The following is a 19,869-nucleotide window of genomic DNA, read 5'->3' on the forward strand; positions in this document are numbered from 1 at the left end:
GCATGTCAAATTAAGCCATCCCAAGCTTGGCTTCGTCCAAAAGGAGGATCTGCATGTAATAAAAAACACAAAGAGAGAAGGAGTATGTGGTGGAAGCAGAATGCCTTGATTTGCAAAGCTTATGCTGACCCAAAATGCTCAATCATAAAACTGCATGGGAAAAAACCAATAAAGGGAAACACTTCTGAAACGTTCTCTAAAAGGAACAGCAGAGGCCAGAAAAGCTGCTGGGATTACACTGGGGCTTGCTCAGGGAGTGAAGATGACAAGATTTTAAGGCTCAGGAGGAAGTCTTGTCTCATTCTAGATTTCCTGTCTAAAATGGCCAGAAACTGAAGGAAATCAGCAAGGAAACATCAATGGTTCCAATGGCATGTGAGTCAAATCAGGTGTGGTGTGTACCAGAAGCAAGAGTATTTCAATAGGGTTTCCTGAATTCAGGATCTGCTCTGGGACACACTGAGCAGAATAGTTTTCTCTTTGGCACCATGCAGGAACCACATCTGCGTGCTGCAATAATCAAGGTAAACTCCCACTAATGCCAGTGGCACATGAGTGTCCTTGCACCAGGGCTGGTATCTATTTCCTGCTACACCTCAGCAGTCTATAATTTGCATTCATTTTGCCCACCTACTGCATGACAAATTGGTGCAAGTGGCACTGCATTTCCACCTGCATATTCACTTTTAGACTGCCATATACAACACCAGCTACTCTGTACCTCACCCTGCCAGGGCACGAGATCTTCACAAGGAAGCTGCAGATAGGACACTGCACCTGCTTCCCGGAGTGCAGGACACAGCACAACAGCGGGACAAGACCAGCAAGGCTGTCTACTCCACCCAGTTTTCCTCAGCAGATTTGCTTCCTGAAGGGTTTTACAGAGCACACGTTCCAACTTAGCTTGAAATGCTTTGAAAAGAGGCATCTTGGAACTGGATAAAGGTAACAGTGAAACTCCATAAGGGACTAAGGAGGAAGAGGATGACCTCAAAGAGCAAAGCTTACAGCTCCACACTCAGATCCACATCCCTGCCCAGCAAAGTACTCTGGACATCTAACGGGCTGCACAGGGGCTTTGATTAAGACTAGGCAGTTTCCATCCCTTCCCAAACATGTAAATATTTAACTATCCAACACAGATTTCCTCTAATGTACTTGGCTTTCATAATAATTTAAACAACCATTTAAATAATTAAATCCTTTCTTAAGTAGGAAGCAAGCAAACTGTACTCGGAGGTTATTTAACTATCCTCTAGCACACTGTCATTAAAATTATTTACACCAGTGTTGATATCACAAGGACATGGGAAGTAAATTTACATCTAACTAGAATAAAAAGGTTTTTCCATTCTGTTAGGTAGAGAACTCTCTTTTAGTTTTCCCTTTTTATGTAACAAACACAAACTGGTAATCACAACTGATTTACCTGACAGTTAGAGTAGAATATCTTTTAAGTTATAGATATTAAATGGGGCAGAAAATCTTTGGGTATTGAGCAGGGTAATACTAAGCAGCACAGAACACAAAGATAAACTTCATCCTCTCCTGGCAAAGTCAGCACTATTGTCTGAAATTATACTGTTTCCACAAAATGAGAGCAACGCTTCAGTGGGCACAAAGAATAAGTTTTGTCCATCCAAAAGCAGTCTTTCTATTTCAGCATACTCTGAAATTATTTTAAAAACCCAATTATTAAAAATACTGAGGATGGAAAAAATAGGTAGTATCTTGAATAGCAATCATCCACAGCCATTTGCCCAAAGCAACACAGAGAGAAGAATAATGTTGTAATCTTTAACAATAACACACACAAAAATTCAACCATCCAGCCAAATCATTAAGATGTTAAAAATAATTGAATTTCTTTAGAATTTTGTTCCTGAGGTCATACTTTTAAGCTTCATCAACTGCTGAGACAACAACAAAAACCAAACTCATGGGAGGCTGAGCAGCCCCCTCTTGCCACATTAATCCATAATCCAGTGAGTTAAACAGAAATTACTAATTCCAAGAGGTTTCTGGTATGTCTAGAACCCAATCTCTGTTCTGACCCAAGAGACAGTAGTTGAGTGTTGCACCTGGAAGTCTTATTTTTATAAAACTACTCTGAATTTTCCAGTGCTGTTTGAAATATTGTTATGGTAAAATAAAACTAAGGCTATCCAGCATCTCTGACTGCATGAAATACTTTCTGATGCAAATCACCTACTCGCTACTCCCTAAAAATCATGGCCTCTTTGTTAAAATACAAGGGTTAAAACCAGAATGATGAACACCTATAGTGTTCCCCTTATGTAGTCATGCTGAGTCATCACTTCTTTAACCAGGATGTTTTGCAGGATTTGGGGGAAATAATATTGCATCTACACATGACTGAACCCTATGTTTTTCAAAAATCACGTCACTAGCACTTGATTGTGACACAAAAGAGCTTCTTGGTTTCTGCACTGCTGTGATAAAAGCCTGCTGCAGGCAGAATAAGATGATCAGAAGGAAGAAAACATGAGTGTTTTCCTCAACCTGACATCATTTTTCTAAACAGACAGCAAATCATTGTGCTCCTGGCCATGCTAGAGAAGGATTTCCTTCTGCATTTCTCACTTGAGCCATGTTACTCTTTTCATCCAGACCACAACCTCAAAAACCACCCTTTCATCCTGCAATTTCCTGTTCAGTTTTTCTCTGTTTATCATTCATTTCAGGCTGCACATTTCAAACAGATCCACGATGTACCCCAGATCTAAAAGGATGAAAGAGGCATAGGTAGAGCATTGATGCACCAAAGGTAAGAGAGAAAACAGATTTATCCTCTGGATCTATGGCCTTGAAGCCCTAAGTCTTTCCCAAAGACAGCACCCTTTTACTACCATTACGCCCCCAAATAAAACTTGCCAGGTTAAAACATGCCACCTACTTTTGAAGATCCCATGGTAGGTCCCGGTAGGCCTGGTAGCCTTTCGGCCCGTCAACGAAGGCTTGACTAAAGCCTGGGCTGCGCAGGGAATGGTGCTGGAAAACGCAGGAGTCGCATTGACTGGTGTGACGGGAAGGGAATGGTGTTGAATGAAGATCCTTCATTGAGGCACGGCTGGCGCAACACCCAGCACCCTGTGGGTTATTGCAAAATGAGGGAACGAACTTCAGAATAAAAACAAACAGAGGTAAGCATGGAGTTGATAAGGAGACTGTAACCTTCCGATCAGCTCCGCATCAAAGAGCTCCCCAGGCAGAGATGGAGTGAGCAGATAAACCGGCCCAAGCAAGAAGACTTGTTCTTCACTACAGCGAAACAGGAAGTGGGTGAGATTTCCCTTTTCCAGCACTCCCTTTCTGTCCAGCTTTTATCCCTACAGCAGGCCTTGTCCTGAGTGGCTGCACCTTCTACCACATGCTCACTGCAAAACCCACAGCGGAGAGGCACCACACTGTCCACAGCGCTAAGTCACTTGTCTTCTGAGAGAGCCAACACAAAAACAAATATGGACATAAATGGCTTGGTCAACCAAGCCTGATCTACCTCGGTGCTCACTCATCCACAGCTGTGCTGGACTCCCTTGGCATCAGGGACAAGACAACTATAAGTATCCAGCCTCCTAATTACATGTTAGTCATTTAATGGTTGGCATAACCCCGCCTGTGGAAAATGCTTACTCTGTGAAAAGGGCCACCAACCTCCTTGGAATTCCCTTCTCCCAGCACAAATGTGATCCTTCAGAGCCAGCTGGAAAGGGGAAAAATGGAGATTCACTAGTGAGAAAATGTGCGCTTACATCGAAAACAGAAAATCACAAATCTAAAAGTAAAATTACAAGAAAGCAAATCTGTTTTCTGCTGTTTGATGCACTTGCATTTGTGCCAAAAAGCTTGAAGCATTTGGTTTTCCCATGAAGTCTCAAGATTTCAGTCATTTTTGTTGGAACATTCACTATCTTTCAAAAACAGCCTCAGCATAAAGGGAGGGGAGGAAAAAAAAAAGACAAGAGGAAAATTTCAGGAAAATTTTACCTGAACATACCAAGTCATTTTTCACCTTTCCCCAAAGTTATCCATTCACAGACATTTCAATGCAATTGTAGGAGTGTCTGCGCAGACCATTTTGAGGACAGTGGGAAAAGCTGATCACTGCTGAACTGCATCTGCTGTTTCTGTAACTCTGATTTCTTCATTTGCTTTGATCAAATCAATTGGGTTTTTTGGCTTCTCCAAGCTCTCTGTGGAAAGGGCACTGTCACCGTTGCCTGCCTTACCTGAGGCTTTAATTGACTGAGTACACAGGTACCTGACAAATACTAATATCCTCCCTGGGCTGTACCTTCCATTCCCCACCACCCACCCTGTTATTTTTCTTTTTCAAAATTAGTAAAACTCAAAAAATATTCCCTGCTCCCCCCAGAAACACACACATCCCCACAGGAACTCAAGCACTTGATGCAGTGATGGAGATTGATTTCAAATCAATTCAATGCAAGAGTCAAGAAAATACCTTAGAATTCCTTGTTGGGGCTTTTTTCCTCTTTGGTCTTTGTATTTTTTTGTTTGTTTTGGTTTGGTTTTGTTTGTTTGTTTTTGTTGGTTTTTTGGGTGGTTTTTTTTTTCTATTTTATGCTGGGAAAAAAGTGGCCCTTGAAGTGCTTACCCTGTGAGATGTGAAGAATTCTCCCTGACGTGTGCAGAAGTTCAGTGGCAAACTCTGACCACCTGGATCAGGTAAAAAACGTATTACAGGAGAAGTAGGTTTTACCAAACAGCTAGATTTTTGAGGCATCATTTACCTGAAATCTTGAGCCCTGAAACAAGAATGAAAAATATTCATTAGAATTGCAAAGGTTCTCAGGAAGAAGTGCCAAAGGAAAGGAATTGGACAACAGATGAATGAACTTCTGGTAACTTTCAGATCACACTACAACAGAATATTCCTATTGTTACTCCAGAATATGAATAACAAAGATAAAAAAATATTTCATTTTTTTACAATCAAGAATATTTTGCAACCTGCCTAACAAAACTTTAAGTAGGTTGCTTTTGTTTGCAAATTAATTAAACATTAATATGAACTGTCCTGCAAAACAGTGTGAAATAAGGAAATACACTTGCTTCTTTCAGATGATGCAAAATCAATTTACGCATACCTGTGCCCCAGGAACAATGGTACAGACAGACTAAGAAAAGACAATAATTAACAAATAATTTTCCTCACAATAAATTATCACATTGCAATGAACTTGGTATTAGGGTGTCAGTCAGCCAGGCAATTAGTAACCTTTCTTGGTTAATACCAGGGAAGCAGTATGGAAACTAGCTATCAAAGCGTGGGGTGGAAATCCAAGAATGTGGGTGCACAGGATTTTGCGAATGAAAGTGTAAAAAGATGTAATGACCATGCTCTCAGTTTAACCCTGCAAAATCAGCCCAGCCGGTCAGACAGACTGCTTGCCTAAGAATGGTAATAACAGACTACCTGGGTTTGTGTTTGTATACTTACACAGACTCACGGGCTCTAGAGACAAGGAACACCTTTGGAGAAGACCACTGGCCAGTCCTGTAGCAATAACATCTTCGGAATTTATAAACAAAGACGTTTGGCATAACTGTCTACCAGTTACTCAAGCCAGGCCATGAATTTCAGACTAAAGACAGCAGTCAATCATTACTTTTAAACTAAGAAGTGAGTGTTCCTGTCAGTGATGTTTAACAGAACTGACAGAAACTCTGTTAAACAGCCTGAATGTTAAACAACCTGAATTAATTAGAGCTGCTCTGAGCAGGGGGTTTGACAAGATCACCTCTGTACATCCCTCCCAATCTAAATTACTCTGTGATTCTCTGTGACCATCTGACAAGACCAAACTGGTACACTGAGAGGAAATCCTTCCCTTGGACAAGTCCACTCCTTTTACCATCAGCACACCTGGACAGCTCAGTTACAGCTTCAGGCCTCCCCCTCCTAAAAAACACAAAAACATCTTGCATTTGGCCTTAAAAAATCAGCAGAAACTCTAAATGAGCTGCATTTCATTATAGTTTTTAATTTCAGCTGTGGACATGCTACATGACTTTATTCTTTTGATTGAAAAAGGTCACCAGTTTATTATCCCATGCTTTCCTATGCTACATGAAATGATAGCCATGGCTTTTAATAACTGATGCCAGTTGAGAACTGATAAGTAGAAAAACAAAAGCAGAAAATCCATTAAAAATAGAATTATTCTCCAGAGCCAATGTGAGGGCTGGGAGAGAAGCCAGGGCCTTTATCTTGTGCCCTGAAAAGCCACTTGGGGCAAGGTTTTATTACATGATCATGTGGCTTTGAGATACTGAACGTGTGGAGACTTTGGGATGCTACAGCAATGGCCTCAAGCTCTGAAGTATGCTAGATCATGCCCTGGCTGGTTTCCAAACAGTCCCTCTTTCCAGGCCCTTGTAACAGAAACTGCTACACCCGTCTGAGTTGCAGCCAGGGAGGCCAGCCCAGAATACCAGCAACGCCCTTCAACAACAGAAGTCCCCCAGTGCCAGAGTCATTAAAATAGAATTCATAGCCCATCACCCTGTTTGAGGCAAAAAGGTGGCACACGTGTGCCTGTCCTCTACAGCTGCTCAGACAGAACTGCTGCTTGGTGCAGTGAAACAGGCCAGCCTGCATCTTCTTCTGTCAGGCTAACAAGCCACTTTCTATATCCAGTGTATGAATCCTCCTCTCCCTGTTAAGGCACACAGCATCTCCAAAGAGACAGGTGATCTTTACATGACTTAGACGAGGCCTATAAAGAAACAGAGGACTTTAAAATACAAATAAATCTTTTACAGGCACAGGTCCAATTGAACAAATGAAGAGCAGCATTGATTTACACATCTGAAGTGCTAGAGGGACTTACTGGGAGCACTTAGAGTTCTGCGAATAGCAGCAGATGCAAAACAAGGCTTTTCCTACATCTTTACATCCTCAGGATATAGGTAGTTTGGATTTGCTCTCATGTTATTTGTTAGCAGCTAAGTTGCCTGGTAGAAGCCAGAGTCTGAGATGCTTTCTGCCACAAATAGTACCTGTTCGAGTTTACTCTGCAGCAGCATGCAAGATCCTATGTGGCATTCTTGTCAGGGGTCACCTGATTTATCATAAACTGCATTAGCCTTCAAGGCTTCATAGACTAAATTTGACATAATGAAAATCATGTCCAAGACCTCCATCCTGCAGCTGTTTTGACTCTGGCTGTATTTTCAGCCACAGTTTAAGAGATCAATCACTCTGATAGAAACATGCAGAGTACCAAACCAGGGGCCCACTTGGTTAGCTGCCTCCCTGTGAGACCTTCTGTCTGAGCTCTTTCTCGGATAACTTGGTTTCTACTTGGGTGGCACAGAATGGATAGTTTTCCCTTCCATGCCCTGCTGTTTCTATTGATAATTCAAAAGCAACAGTGGAAGGCAAGTTTGGGACAACAGGACTGTTACGGTACTAAAGGGTCAAGCACGAAAAGAACCTGGTGTCAGGCTTCTTCAGGCTGGCTACCAGAGCACTCGGCTGTCACAGACACAGCTGAGGGGGGCAGTCAGTTCACTGAGACAGTACCTACCCCTTGGCCATGGCCATGTGCCTTTCCCTGAAGCTGCTAAGGCACTTGGAGAGAACAGAATCACAGAGAAGCTGAGGCAGAAAAGGAACTCTGGAGTTCATCTAGCCCAAAATCTCAGCTCAAAACAAGCACAGGCGGATGACAGTGCTCAGGATCATGTCCAATTCTGTTTTGAGTATCTCCCAGGATGGAGACTCTATAGCTTCTCCTGACAACCTGGTTCAAAGTTCAAGTACTCTCACACTAAAGAAGTTTTTTCTTACATTTTCATCATGCTCGAGGAGACATTATTTCCTAGCACAGTCCCTCCATCTGGTCTGTCCACTGGAGAAGGAATGTTGCCATCAACAGCCCCCTTTGGTATGCAGGTCATGTGCTGGCCTGGAGAACAGTGCCAGACTGTCTGAGTCACAGCTCTAAAGGCTGCGGATGATCCCAAGAGCCTGCTGAAGGCCAGGGATGTTTGACAATTGCTGTTTGTTTGTACTGATCTGCAAAGAACAATCTGTGGTTAAAACAGGCTCTGGATGCCAGGCTGATGGCAAGTCCTTCCTCAAGTAAGGGACAGCCTAGTGGCACAACTGGAAGGTGGAAAGCACAGGCACAGAAGGGACAAACATCACATAGCACAACATCACAAGCACAACTCTGGTATACTGCAGGGAGAAAGGAATCCCGTAGCTGATCAAGTAAATTGGAGATATGCTATGTATTTCTCAGACCTATGCATTCTTATATAAAAGAGAGGGTTCCATTTTTTGGGTGACAAGTTCCTCAAAGCTTTTTCTCTTTCTAAATTGAAACAATTTTTTGGAGCCTGAGAAAGAGCCACAAACAATGAATGGCAAACAAAATATTCTTCAAAGGAAGTGTGATTTTAGAAAGGGTTCAATTAGAAATAAAATTAAAGATAAAGCAGATTAACTGCCATCTGCTCTATTTGTTTCTGAAGTCTTCCAACCAGATGAGTTTTGAAAAGTTTTCTTTAAATCTTTTATAGATGAGACACCCAGCAAGCTGAAATACTGACAGCTTTGTTTTATAGAAGGATGCTGTTTAGCCACGCATACAAAAGATCACAAGAATTATTCTTCTCTTCAGTTCTTTACTTCAAACCTTTTGACAGAAACTCCACCCACATAGCCAAATACAACCACAACAGCTGAGCATATCTTTGGGTCATGGCACAGTTGCCAACATAACTGAATGCTCATAAATGCTTTAAGTGTTACATACACAACACAGGCTTTGTCAGAAACCCAGCACAAAGCTGTTTTCTAAGCCATAAAAAAATTTGTTAAAATTTTGTGCTTTAAGAAATCTGTCTCTAACACTCCCTTTCTTGCACTGGACCCAGTAAAATGTGACAAAAGAGCTACTCTTCTTTCAAACAAATGACCACCTTCCCATCTATAGCCAACATGGCATGTCCTGTAATACTGCAATAAAGCTGTTACACTCCCTTTCATCCTCTTAAATAACCTCAAATTCCAAGTTCATCCTGCTGGCTGTTAGGTATTATAGACCAGGATTGATGAACTTCAGCATGAGTTCCCTTCCAGGTCAGAATATGGTATAATTTGTACCAAGTTTCCCATTATGACAGGAAACGGAGAAGAAGAAATCTGATCAGTGTCTTTAATCTACAAGAATCATCAGGAATTGTCAATATGGGAGACCAAAGCATGCCACTGCAAACCTTGCTATCTTTATACTATCAAGTTCTCAAAATTACTGCTTCTCTGCTATCTGGTTTACAAGAAGGCTGACAAGCTCAGAAAACTGACCCATGATGCCAAAATTACCTGACCACGTGCCTTTCCAGTCTACTCTTCCACAGGACAAAGCTCTGGCTTTGTTGTTGCAGATAAGCAGACAAAACCTGCTCAGCCCTTGCTCTCACAGTCATAGTCTACTGTATTTAACATACATAAAGGGGAGAGAGATGCCAAGCTTTCTCATGGGAGAAGCATTGAAACTCATGCAGTGCTGCTGATGCCTGTGTTTAGAGCCTCCAGCTTTAAGCAGCTGCAGCCTCCCCAGATTTTGCAAGCAAACTGTGTAGCATCTCTGCATCTCCAAGGCAGCAGGAACACCTTTTCCTCCAGCCCCTCTCTAGTGAGTTGAAGCAGAGCACCACCAGCTGCCAAGGGTGTAAGCCTCTTGTACAATATGATTCACCCTCTAGTGGTTGACACAGGACCTGTTTACCGGCACAAAAATTTGGGTAACTGCTGCCCAGATGGGTCAACTCTGTCCTAGCCTGAATGACATTTTGCTCCTCCAAAAGCTTCTAACAATCAAAAGAGCCAGATAAAAGTACATAAAAGCCAGCACATAAATCCATGGTATAGGATCAGTGTAACATTCTAAAACAGAAGAGTCTCCAACTGTAAGTTGCTTACTGGGATGCAGGGAATAAGTAAGTACATGAAACCGAAGGTAAATTTAACACATTTTATTTATTAAATTTACATATAAATTACATTCCTGTGTGTCATGCATGATTGTACAGTTAGATATATCCCATTCTGCCTTGAGTGAAGATGTTAATTCCTCTAAAAACACAGATGAGAGAAACTGCAGCTTGTAGCTTCACAAATAGGTGAAAATGCAGCTTAAAATAAATACAGGTCTGCCAGACCACCTAAAGCAAATAAAAAGTTTTGGCTTCAGGTTTCCTTAATTTCCCTTATGAAAAGCCAGACAAGGTTGAGATCAGTGTAGTTTTGCCACAAGTAAGGCATTCAGGCCCATCATGTCCAACCACACCAATAATACCCTTGGAATGAAGTCTGTTCTTTCAAATGCTCTTCTTGATAGTCACAATTTGTACTGCTTTGCATCACCAAGAGGCCTCACTGCTTCCAGAAGAAACTGGAACAGAAATTTCCCGATGCTATAAGGAGAATTTCCACAAGGTAGTCCAGAATAAAGGCTTCCAAAACATACGCCAAGTAAATTCCAGGTGCTCTTCTTCCCCACTCCACCTGGCTGCACTGTGCTGGCACTTTGCAATAGGGGAGATTAGGTACCGTATCTCTACAAGTAAACCCTCAGAAATGGCAGTTCCTTAAGCAAATGACAAGTTGAGTTTTTAAGTTTTGTTTGCACTATTTTGGAGAATGAGATTTACTCCAGCCCTTGAGACTCAGCTAAACGCTTAAGGCTTTCTGATATAGTACCCAAAAGAAACAAATTGGAAAGCTCACAGATTCAAAATTATTGTTTTGGACATCTACTTATCTCTTTTGGGGAATCAGTAAGAAAGTTGGTATTTGTAACCCTAAAAATGTGAAGTGTGCAAGTTACCATGAAATCCAGCAGATGGGGAAACCATTACACCCTTTGAAAACCCAAGCCTAAAGTGCTTCAAGAACTGAAGATCCGTAACATTTTGTAGCGATATTTATGAAGAAAATATAAAATTTTATTCACCATGTTGGCAAGACGGTTGCTACAACCAAGAAAAAAATTTCATATATATTTGTCATATATCAGTTTTAAGCTTCCTCTAACAAATAATATATGTCAAAGACATGTTCGGCTGACGAGGCTGAAATGAAATTTGTTGGGCTCACACCTATGGAACCAGTCTGACAGTGTTTATTTCCTATGTAGAAATTAAACCACCAAGTTTGTTTCTGAAGCTCGCAACATTTCACAAGAAAAGTTTCTGAAGGGGAAAAAAAAAATCAAGTGCCAGGTATATATAAGTATAGAACACACAACAGCTGTAGACCTTCTGTGGGCTTCCAACTATTCCAGTACCTCCACTGAGGCTCTAGAAAAGCACTATAATTGAATATTTGTCAGTTCTCTGGACTGACAACTAGATCACAGGACATGTAATCAAAATATTTCTGTTACCACTGCTCTGGAAGGATCACTGTTCTGTTTGGCAGCGCTGTCAGTGAGCTGCACAGCCCAGAGGGGATCCCTGAACTGCCATTGACTTTGCCAGCTGACTGCTGCTCAACTTGAATGACACTCTGAGCCTATAATCACTGAGAGCCTGTTTCACCCAGCCCTTCTAACTAAGAGCATGCTGAAAGCCTGCTGTTTCCCTTTTCTAGCCTGGGAGAAGATTCTTGCTTGCTTGCCATGCTGGACCAGCTCTGAGTCTTGGCACTGTGGCCAGGATCTCCTCTCCTGAGTTCTTTCTCTTCTGACCACAGAGGGAGAAGAGAGCAGCTGAGTGACTCATTAACCAGCAGTTAAGTCCACAGCACTTGCTGTTGTTAGGATCAGGATCCACATGGAGTGTTGGAAAGCTTGCAGACACACCAAAGAGAGCATCCCCAAAAAGAATAGGTGTGTTCTACTGCTGGGTTGTAGAAAGCATTGGATATCTACTTGGCTGACAGAAACATGTGCTCCTGAAAACATGAAGCCAGAGAGAATATGAGGTTTGTGTGGCTGAGATCAAATGAGTCAGTTACAGTCTGGCAATGCAATACAAGCAATTCTTACTTCCTGTGAGAAGAGAGAGATCTCTGAGTCTGTCAGAAGTTCTGTCCTGCTCTGAAGGAGAGGGGCATTTCCACTGTAATGCAAAAGCTTTTTTTTTTTTTTTTTACAGGATATAGATAAAGATGCACATATAAAACTATAAAGACTTGAGAACAGGATTTACAAGAATAAGAAATTTGAGAAGCTTTTTTCGACATACTAAGGTTGTTACAGTTTTCCATCCTGCACAAAAGGCAAAGAACTTTTATTCAGAAAAATACAGTCTGGAAAGGTAAAAGTGGAAATTAATTCAGCCAAATATTGTGTTCTAACAACAAATTGGCATGAACATAAAGTGGTTTTTGGTCTTAAGTCCAGCAATCGCTTCCCTGGCAAATGCTGTGGTGGAGACTGGTTATATGAACTGATGAGTGGGCATACATTCACTTGTTCAGAGAAGGTGGACACAAGCTGGTGTTTTCCACTAATTTCTTTCTCAGACAAGGAAAAGTTCTCTATTCACTTAAGTAACAGTCCAATGTGATATTAGGAACCAGGACTTCTCTAAGCCATCTTCCATTCTTCATTATAGTGCACTCCCTGGAATGATGCAGGAGAAAGCTCAAGAATTCAAAAGTACAGCAGCCTTTGGAGTCAGGGTCTGGATTGTGGCTTGTCTTTGGATAGATAGGGCCTTGTGAGCACTCAGCAAATGGATGGGCCAGGTTTCAGTTATAGCTTGTCTTGGATGCTGGTAGATTATTGTTTGGGCTCAAAGACTTTGCTTGGGTATAAAAGCCGGGGCCAAGACACGTGGCCATGGAGAAAAAAGGGTCAATATATTGCATATAGACGAAGGCAGTTGTGCCTCTGACAGACTACTTCCTGAGCAAACAAATGTCACATGGATCAAGTCCGTTCTTGTCTGGCTGTAGGCCAAACCAATTTCAAGTCCAAGACTGCTCCAAGCTTACAGGTACTTTATACACGACCACAAGCTAAGCTGGCGGCTGCTTAGAGGGTGACCACAGAGCAGGATGTGTCAGAGGAATAGCTGTACACAGCCCACAAAACTTGCTCCAGTTTTCAGATGCCCGTTTTGGAGTGGATCCAGTTTCGATAGTAAGTCACTCGTGTGTATACTCCTGGTTTATTTGGCTTGCCACATTCATCTCCCCAGCTCACTATTCCCACGAGATACCAGATTCCTCTGGAATTCGCATGCACCAGTGGCCCACCAGAGTCACCCTAAGGAGAAAAATGTCAACAGATAGAAAAAAAATGTAAACAGTGTTCACCTCACTAACGAACTCAAAATCTCAAGTTCTTCTGTTACAATTGACAGGTATTTTTCTGTAGACCTCAGCTATAATTCAAGTTTCACACAGATTACTGACAAGACAGTCTCACAGCCTGTTTAATTCAGTCTCTGCTAGTCCACACCCTCATATCTGCATTCTCTCACTTGTACATTGTATATAAACCTCATGGAAACTGAAGTGCAGATTCCAGCACATGAGCCTCGAAGCTCTTCATTTGTATCTGTCAAGATACTGAAACTCATAAACTTAAGATTGCCCAAAGTACATTTTATTTGTAGAAAACATCATCTTCCATCCCACCTATTTCCTTTTTACTGCTACTGATAAAGAGACTTACCTGGCAAGCATCCACCTGCCCCTCCAAGTATCCAGCACACAACATTCCAGGTGTTATTGCTCCACCGTACACTTGTCTCCTATTACAAACCGCAGTACTTATAATTCTCACTTCTGCTTGTCGAAGCTGATTAACACTATAGCCTAGAAGGAGAAGTGGCATTAGAATTTGCAGACAGGGTAAGCAATATAAAAAACCTCAAAGATCAGGATTAGCCAAATTTTCCTGCCACTTTTCTGCCATCACAGGCAATCAAGGGAGCTACCCAGAAAATGTCTCAGGATTAAGAAAGTTTCCCCCACTGCCAAAGTCCCTCACTTGTTCCCAAGCATAACTCCTATCATCTTTCATCATCACCAGATGTTCTTTAGCATAATGGACAAATGGATTTTTGTACATATTTCAGTGCTGCATTCAACTGTAGGCTACATGTTATGTCCTTGCTGTCATTGAAAAGATCCATTTGGTTAACTGCAGCATAGCTTTGGGCAATCACTACACACCCCAAGGGTCTCCCATGAAACACAACCTATATAGTTCACTGATTTATAGTCCCATCCTCTCTAACCTCAATGACACAGACTAATTTGAAAGAAGCTCACTCAAATCACTGGCTGAGGCCTCATATATGACCAAAGAGAGAATAACTGATAAAAATTGTCATGGTGCATCTACAAAAAATCTGAATAGCAAAAGAACTCATGTCAGAGCTAAACCCAGAGGGACTGGAGAACAGAATGTATTCAACTAGTGCTGTGCATGCAGCAACTAAGAAAAGCTGCTCTTAAATCCAGTAAGACTAACCTTCAAGGTCTTCCCCCCCCTTTCTAATCCACTGACCAAGCCAGAAAAAAAAGCAGCAAACTAAGTCTCATTGGGACATGCACCTATTAAACACCAAGTCTAAGGAACTCAAAATCAACCAAAAGCCCCCAAAAACTAACATCAATCTTCTCAGGCACATGTGTGACAGGGCACAGGGAGGCAAGACACTCACCATCATTCTCCAAAGCTCCCCAGCCAGTGACAAAACAGGAAGCGTTGTCTGGGAAAACGTGAGATGCTTCAGGAAGGCAGACACTGTGCACGTCACTTGTGAACTCAATAGCAGAGGCAAGTTCTACAACAGCCACGTCATATTCATGGTCAAGGAGATTGTCACCATATCTCTCATGAACAATAATCCTCCGGACAAATTTTTTCTGCTTTGGAGGTCTCAGCAGAATTCCAAAACTGGCAGTCCACCTCCGAGGATCTCTTACTCTGTAAGAAGTTTGAGGTTATGCCAGGGCCACACAAAACAACATCCCTGAGGGAACTTAGGTCTCCATTTAAGCATCAAAAAGCAATGTGACCAGGTCTGCCAAAGGGGAAGAGTAAAACTTCATTATCTTTCAGCAGATACAGATATTAGAGGATTGCAAAAGGTCAGAGAACTCAAGAATCCTAAGGCCTGTAGGATCAGAAAGGTGCTGATGACTTACCCTCTAAAGCAGTGGGCTGCAGTCACCAGCCAGGTGTTACTGATGATTGATGCACCACAGCGATGGGTCCCATCGAGCTGAATACTTGCCTGCCATGGCCATTCTCCCTCACGTGAACGCTGCCCACCAGTTATTCTTTCCACTCCTGTGAAGGAGAATGCCTGTTTTCGTATTCCACAGCCTGTCAAAGAAAAGGCAGCTCTGCTTTAGGTGATTGAAGGCCCTCATGGCTGCAGGCACAAGTGTTACAGGGCAGGAGTCTCTGTCAAGAGACAGCCTTCCCCTAAAGCAGGGAAACCAAGTGCCAAGGTCACAAGTGTCTCAGGATAGATGCAGGGTAAACAAAAAAGTTTGGTAGAGGAGTCAGTGCTTTTTCATTAAGCCAGTTTTCAGCCACACAAGCCCAAAGGCCCGAACTCTCATAGGACCTGAAGGCTGTGTATCTGAGACACTGAAAAAAAGGGAGTTTTGTCAGGTGACCTCCAGATTAGCCTTGGCAGCAGCAACAAAAAAATAGTGTCCCCTTCCCAAGAATTTACTTACAGCTACTGTGCCAACAATCAGGTATTACCCAGCTGAAAAAAGTTAGATTCAAACCAGTTCATTCTCAGAGGCCGTTTGAAGATAGAAAGCTTCAAAGAGCACTCAGTGGACTGGTGGAGTGCCCTGGGAGGGCTCTCATGCTGTCTCCAGAGGAGCTCTAAGACCTCAAGGGGGAGCACAACAGGAGGACAGCGAACCTGCCATTCCACTCTCCGGGTTGCTGCCGCTGCCTTACTCTAAGTGTGGACAGCTCTTCTCCCTCTCCCACTCTCTGGCCTTTCCTTAAAGTTTAGCTCAAATCTGACAGACATCTATTGCCAAACCTTTCTTCAGGGAGGAGGGGGAAGGAGGGAAAATGCTTTTTAAAGGATTCCAGCAAGAATCATGGCCCACAGCAAAACTGTAGTCTTGCAAACTTGCTAACAGCAGCTCACTACATGCCCCTACTTCCAACAACCAACATTAAACAAGTGCTTCCCACCACCAAGCCAGAATGTTTGATTCTATAAATGTATAGAGCCAGAAAAACTGCAAGGAAATGAGCTGAAGTCTTCCCTGGCTCATGCACTGTCTACTGCTCTAATATCTACAACAAATTCTATTTTCAACTTGTATCACAAAAGTATATGGATTTTGTAGGCACAGAACCTCCAGCGCTATGTCCCTGGACCTTTACTATAAAGCATTTGTACTTACAGTTGTTTAAAAGGTTATCTCCCTTTTCCTTGTTCAACTCTGGAATGAAAAGTAAAGACCACAGTAAGTTTATCTCATATGCTACATGATCTAGCCCAGACTCTCTCCCTGTACCCATGAAACACAAATTAAATGGCTTGCATTTCTGCCTCGAGTGACAGTACAAGAAGCAATGATTTGCTCTGTTGGAGAAGTTCAGTTAAGTCTCTTTTCCTCACTGAAAGGCCACAGAATGCACCTTGCCTTAGCTCAGAGCTAACAAAAGCAGCAGATCACTGCTAGTGGGTCCAAGTTACATCTACATGTACAACCAGCAGCAAATGCCTACAGGCCTTTGTTCAGGTTTAGTGTGGCAATGTGGTCGGATGAGTCCTCACAAATCCTCAGTGCTGGGATTGTCTGCAGATAAATTGCAACATTTCTAATTTCTTTCCTACAAAAACCCCTCTGTCAGAGTCAGATGGCAATCCATAACAGATTCATGGGAGAAGATTACTGCCCAGGGATCCTCAGGATCTTCCTATGGACATTTCCTACAGCAATCTGTCAAATAACAAAGGAAATGGCAGAGGGTAGAGAAGGGAACCACCTCAGCCTTGAATTGTTTAAAAGCTCGAGGACTCTGCATTTTAGTGCCTGGTTATAAAAGTTCTTGTTCAATTTACTGTATGTCTTAAAGTTGTTTGTGAATCCATGGTCACAAAGTTGAGCCTTTTTTGATTAATTGAGGGGGACTATCTCATTCAACACAACTAGATCACACAGGGAAAGCCTCTGATGCATGGAGAAGAGTTCACACTCATAAATCAGTGCCAATACGTTTTAGTTCTTTCCATACTCTGTCTTCCAACTTCCCAGGCTGTCAGCCTAACAGACAATTTTGAGAAGGCAAAAAAAAGAAAACAAGAATAACCTATATTAGCATACTAAGGTGAAATGTATTACACTGAGAACAGCAAAATGTAAGGAACAAATTCCAAGCTGAAAACACAAACCTAAGGCACTTGCCTGTGAGTCTAACAGTAGACTGGTCAACATCCAGGTATGTTGAGGTTGCTTTCAGTCTTCTGAGTAACACACGGTGGACTTGACCCCAGGTCGTTGCTTCACTGTCAGCAGAGGGAAATTTAAATACCAGAACAACAGATGCAAGCACTCCAACAGGATCTGGGCTACAAACCAACAAAAACAAATGGTGTGGTTCTCTTTGCCTACTAATGCTCCTGGTTCTGCTTTGTACTGCCTGCCTTCTTTATATGAGAACAGGTCTGGTCTGCACAGACGTCCAGAACAAACAGCATGGCTGTGCTCAAGTAAAGGAAGATGATGATATGTCAGCAGACAGCAAAAGCTTCTTGCTATGACAGTGATCAGAGGGAATTTTCTGGGAACAGGTGTGAACAGTAGAGCTGAGAAGCAAAGAAGGGATCACTCTCTTTGGCCTCCACACAGGTCCTTATCAGTAAGACAAATGACAGAGAAAACACTGCAGCAAACTAAAATCCTTCAACAGATATCCAACAGGCCATGCCTAACAGCCATTTAAAAGATCCAGTTACAACAGAAGTTAAAAAGGTCTTTGGGCATTTTTCTCCGTTTAAGTCACTTGTCCATTTATTGGCCAGTTAGATCCCTTGTGTTTAGATAAACATTCTCAATAGTTTGTGGTCACTTACTGATACTATAAAATATTGGGCCCAATATCTTAAACTAACCATCTAAAGGAAAACCAACTGAAACTTTGAGAGAAAGAGAGCAGAGATGCAGCTAAACTGCCCCAGTGCCTAGTTGTACCAAGTATCTGTAGTGAAAACTTGTTTGGAAGAGATCAACCTAAAAGGTGTGAAGAAGTCACTTGGACTCTAGCTCCCAAGCTCTGCAATTTCTCTTGACATACACTGTGGGAGGCTTGTGGAAGAAACCAGCATCAGAAAATGCTGTAGAGCAGTTTAAGAAATTACTCATTCCATCCAGAGACAGGTAAAGGCAAAAAATCCCAGAAGTGCTGTGAAGGACGTTTGTGGGAAGTCTGGCATTTTTTGCTATCTAGGGAAAAATATTCCACAACAGAATTGAGCCTTATGGAAGTACAACTCCAAAATAAAGTAACATGGAAGAGAGGGAAGCAATGGCTCTTACCACTGAGAATGATACATAGTTACTGCACGGGAAACAGAAAAATCTGTCACACAGGACCCTCTACTATATCCAGGTCTATGTTTCCTCGTCTCTATCGCAGTACCTCACAGTGGAATCATTTATTGCTTCAGGCCTTTTTACAGAGGGAGGAGAATAATCACCTCCTACCGTACATCATGTAGAGGGGTAAACACCAGCTCGAGCTTACACAGGAAGAAATAAGTGTGAAAAAGAGCTTATTGTGGATGTCTCAGGCTGTAAACTAGTAGTGAAGATGGGGATCACCCAACAATCCAGTTACTGTATCACAGCCACAAACAGCTGGTGTACAGGCAACCAATCTGCAGAAGTGTAAGGCCCAACTTCTCTTCCTTGCTGACCTCTAAGGGTAACTGAGTCCTCAGTGTTGTCAGCACTGGAGGACAGCAACAACTAGACGAGGCTTAGTCACTCTGCTGGTTTAACCAAAGCATGAGCAACCAGGAATGTTCCATACTGTCAACAAATATGAAGAAAAGATATTTAACACATCCCTGCTTATTCCTGGCCTTCACATTACTTACCTTAGACTGACCACATGGGACCTGATGTATCTTTTACTTAGAAAGGACCCCCTGAATACTGCAGATATCTGTTAAAATAAAAGAGTTTGTTAAAATACATCTGCAAAAAGTACATGCTTTTATAATATAACAGTCACACGAGCCTCTGAAACACATGAAAATGCCTTCAGATCACCCCCTCTGCACCAAAGCTACCCCTAAATTTCCATCATATAATGCAGATCCAAAATAAACAGCTGAGTTGGCTGATTCCACTGTCCATTCTGCTCTGTGGTTGCCAGTTCCACCACAGGGCTTCTGGAACAGACAGCACCTGAGCTTACCATCTGCATGAGCAAAGTCAGCCATGCATCTTTAACCCACAACAGCAAGGTGTGAAAGGTAAGGCCAGCCATGTAGGAATGAGGCACAATCACCTCTATTTTCAATCATATATTTGCAGAACTCTTCACCATAGGTCAGGTGTAAACAGAAAAGCTTTTAGTTTACCATGGTTTCAATATCTTCGCTTAGGTTCCTGAACTCATCTGTAGTTTGCCTTTCATACTGAGGATTATAGTCGACATTGGTGATTAGGAAAGATGCATTGTAATATCTGTCTTGATCTACAGAGGAGAAAAAGATGGAAAGGTAGCTGAGCATCTTTAGTACAATTCCAGGATACACAGAATCTCACAGAAGGTGGCGCAAGCAAGGGTCCCTGGCACTGGCAGTGATCCTGTCAACTCTGAGATTACAGCTTTAGCAGCACTTTGG

At 42.3% G+C, this 19,869-nt stretch overlaps 2 protein-coding genes across 2 annotated transcripts in view; both read right to left on the reverse strand.

The window, feature by feature from the left end:
- The window catches only part of LOC136290656 (transmembrane protease serine 11E-like), a 40,475-nt gene extending 37,394 nt beyond the window's left edge, over window positions 1–3,081 (reverse strand). Inside the window, exon 1 of the mRNA XM_066184998.1 lies at window positions 2,918–3,081. Within this exon, the coding sequence (XP_066041095.1) occupies window positions 2,918–3,081 (164 nt within the window). The remainder of the gene's footprint in view (window positions 1–2,917) is intronic.
- A 6,981-nt stretch (window positions 3,082–10,062) lies between these two features.
- LOC136290657 (transmembrane protease serine 11E-like) overlaps window positions 10,063–19,869 on the reverse strand; it is a 39,351-nt gene continuing 29,544 nt past the window's right edge. Inside the window, exons 5-12 of the mRNA XM_066184999.1 lie at window positions 19,603–19,718; window positions 19,114–19,181; window positions 17,420–17,520; window positions 16,412–16,450; window positions 15,173–15,353; window positions 14,686–14,951; window positions 13,689–13,831; window positions 10,063–13,277 (exon numbers count right to left, since the gene is read on the reverse strand). Coding sequence (XP_066041096.1) covers window positions 13,116–13,277; window positions 13,689–13,831; window positions 14,686–14,951; window positions 15,173–15,353; window positions 16,412–16,450; window positions 17,420–17,520; window positions 19,114–19,181; window positions 19,603–19,718 — 1,076 coding nt within the window. The 3' untranslated portion in view covers window positions 10,063–13,115. The remainder of the gene's footprint in view (window positions 13,278–13,688; window positions 13,832–14,685; window positions 14,952–15,172; window positions 15,354–16,411; window positions 16,451–17,419; window positions 17,521–19,113; window positions 19,182–19,602; window positions 19,719–19,869) is intronic.

The sequence above is a fragment of the Chamaea fasciata genome, unplaced genomic scaffold, assembly GCF_029207755.1.
Source record: "Chamaea fasciata isolate MVZ Bird 193981 ecotype frontalis unplaced genomic scaffold, bChaFas1.0.hap1 SCAF_6, whole genome shotgun sequence".
Lineage (NCBI taxonomy): Eukaryota > Metazoa > Chordata > Aves > Passeriformes > Sylviidae > Chamaea > Chamaea fasciata.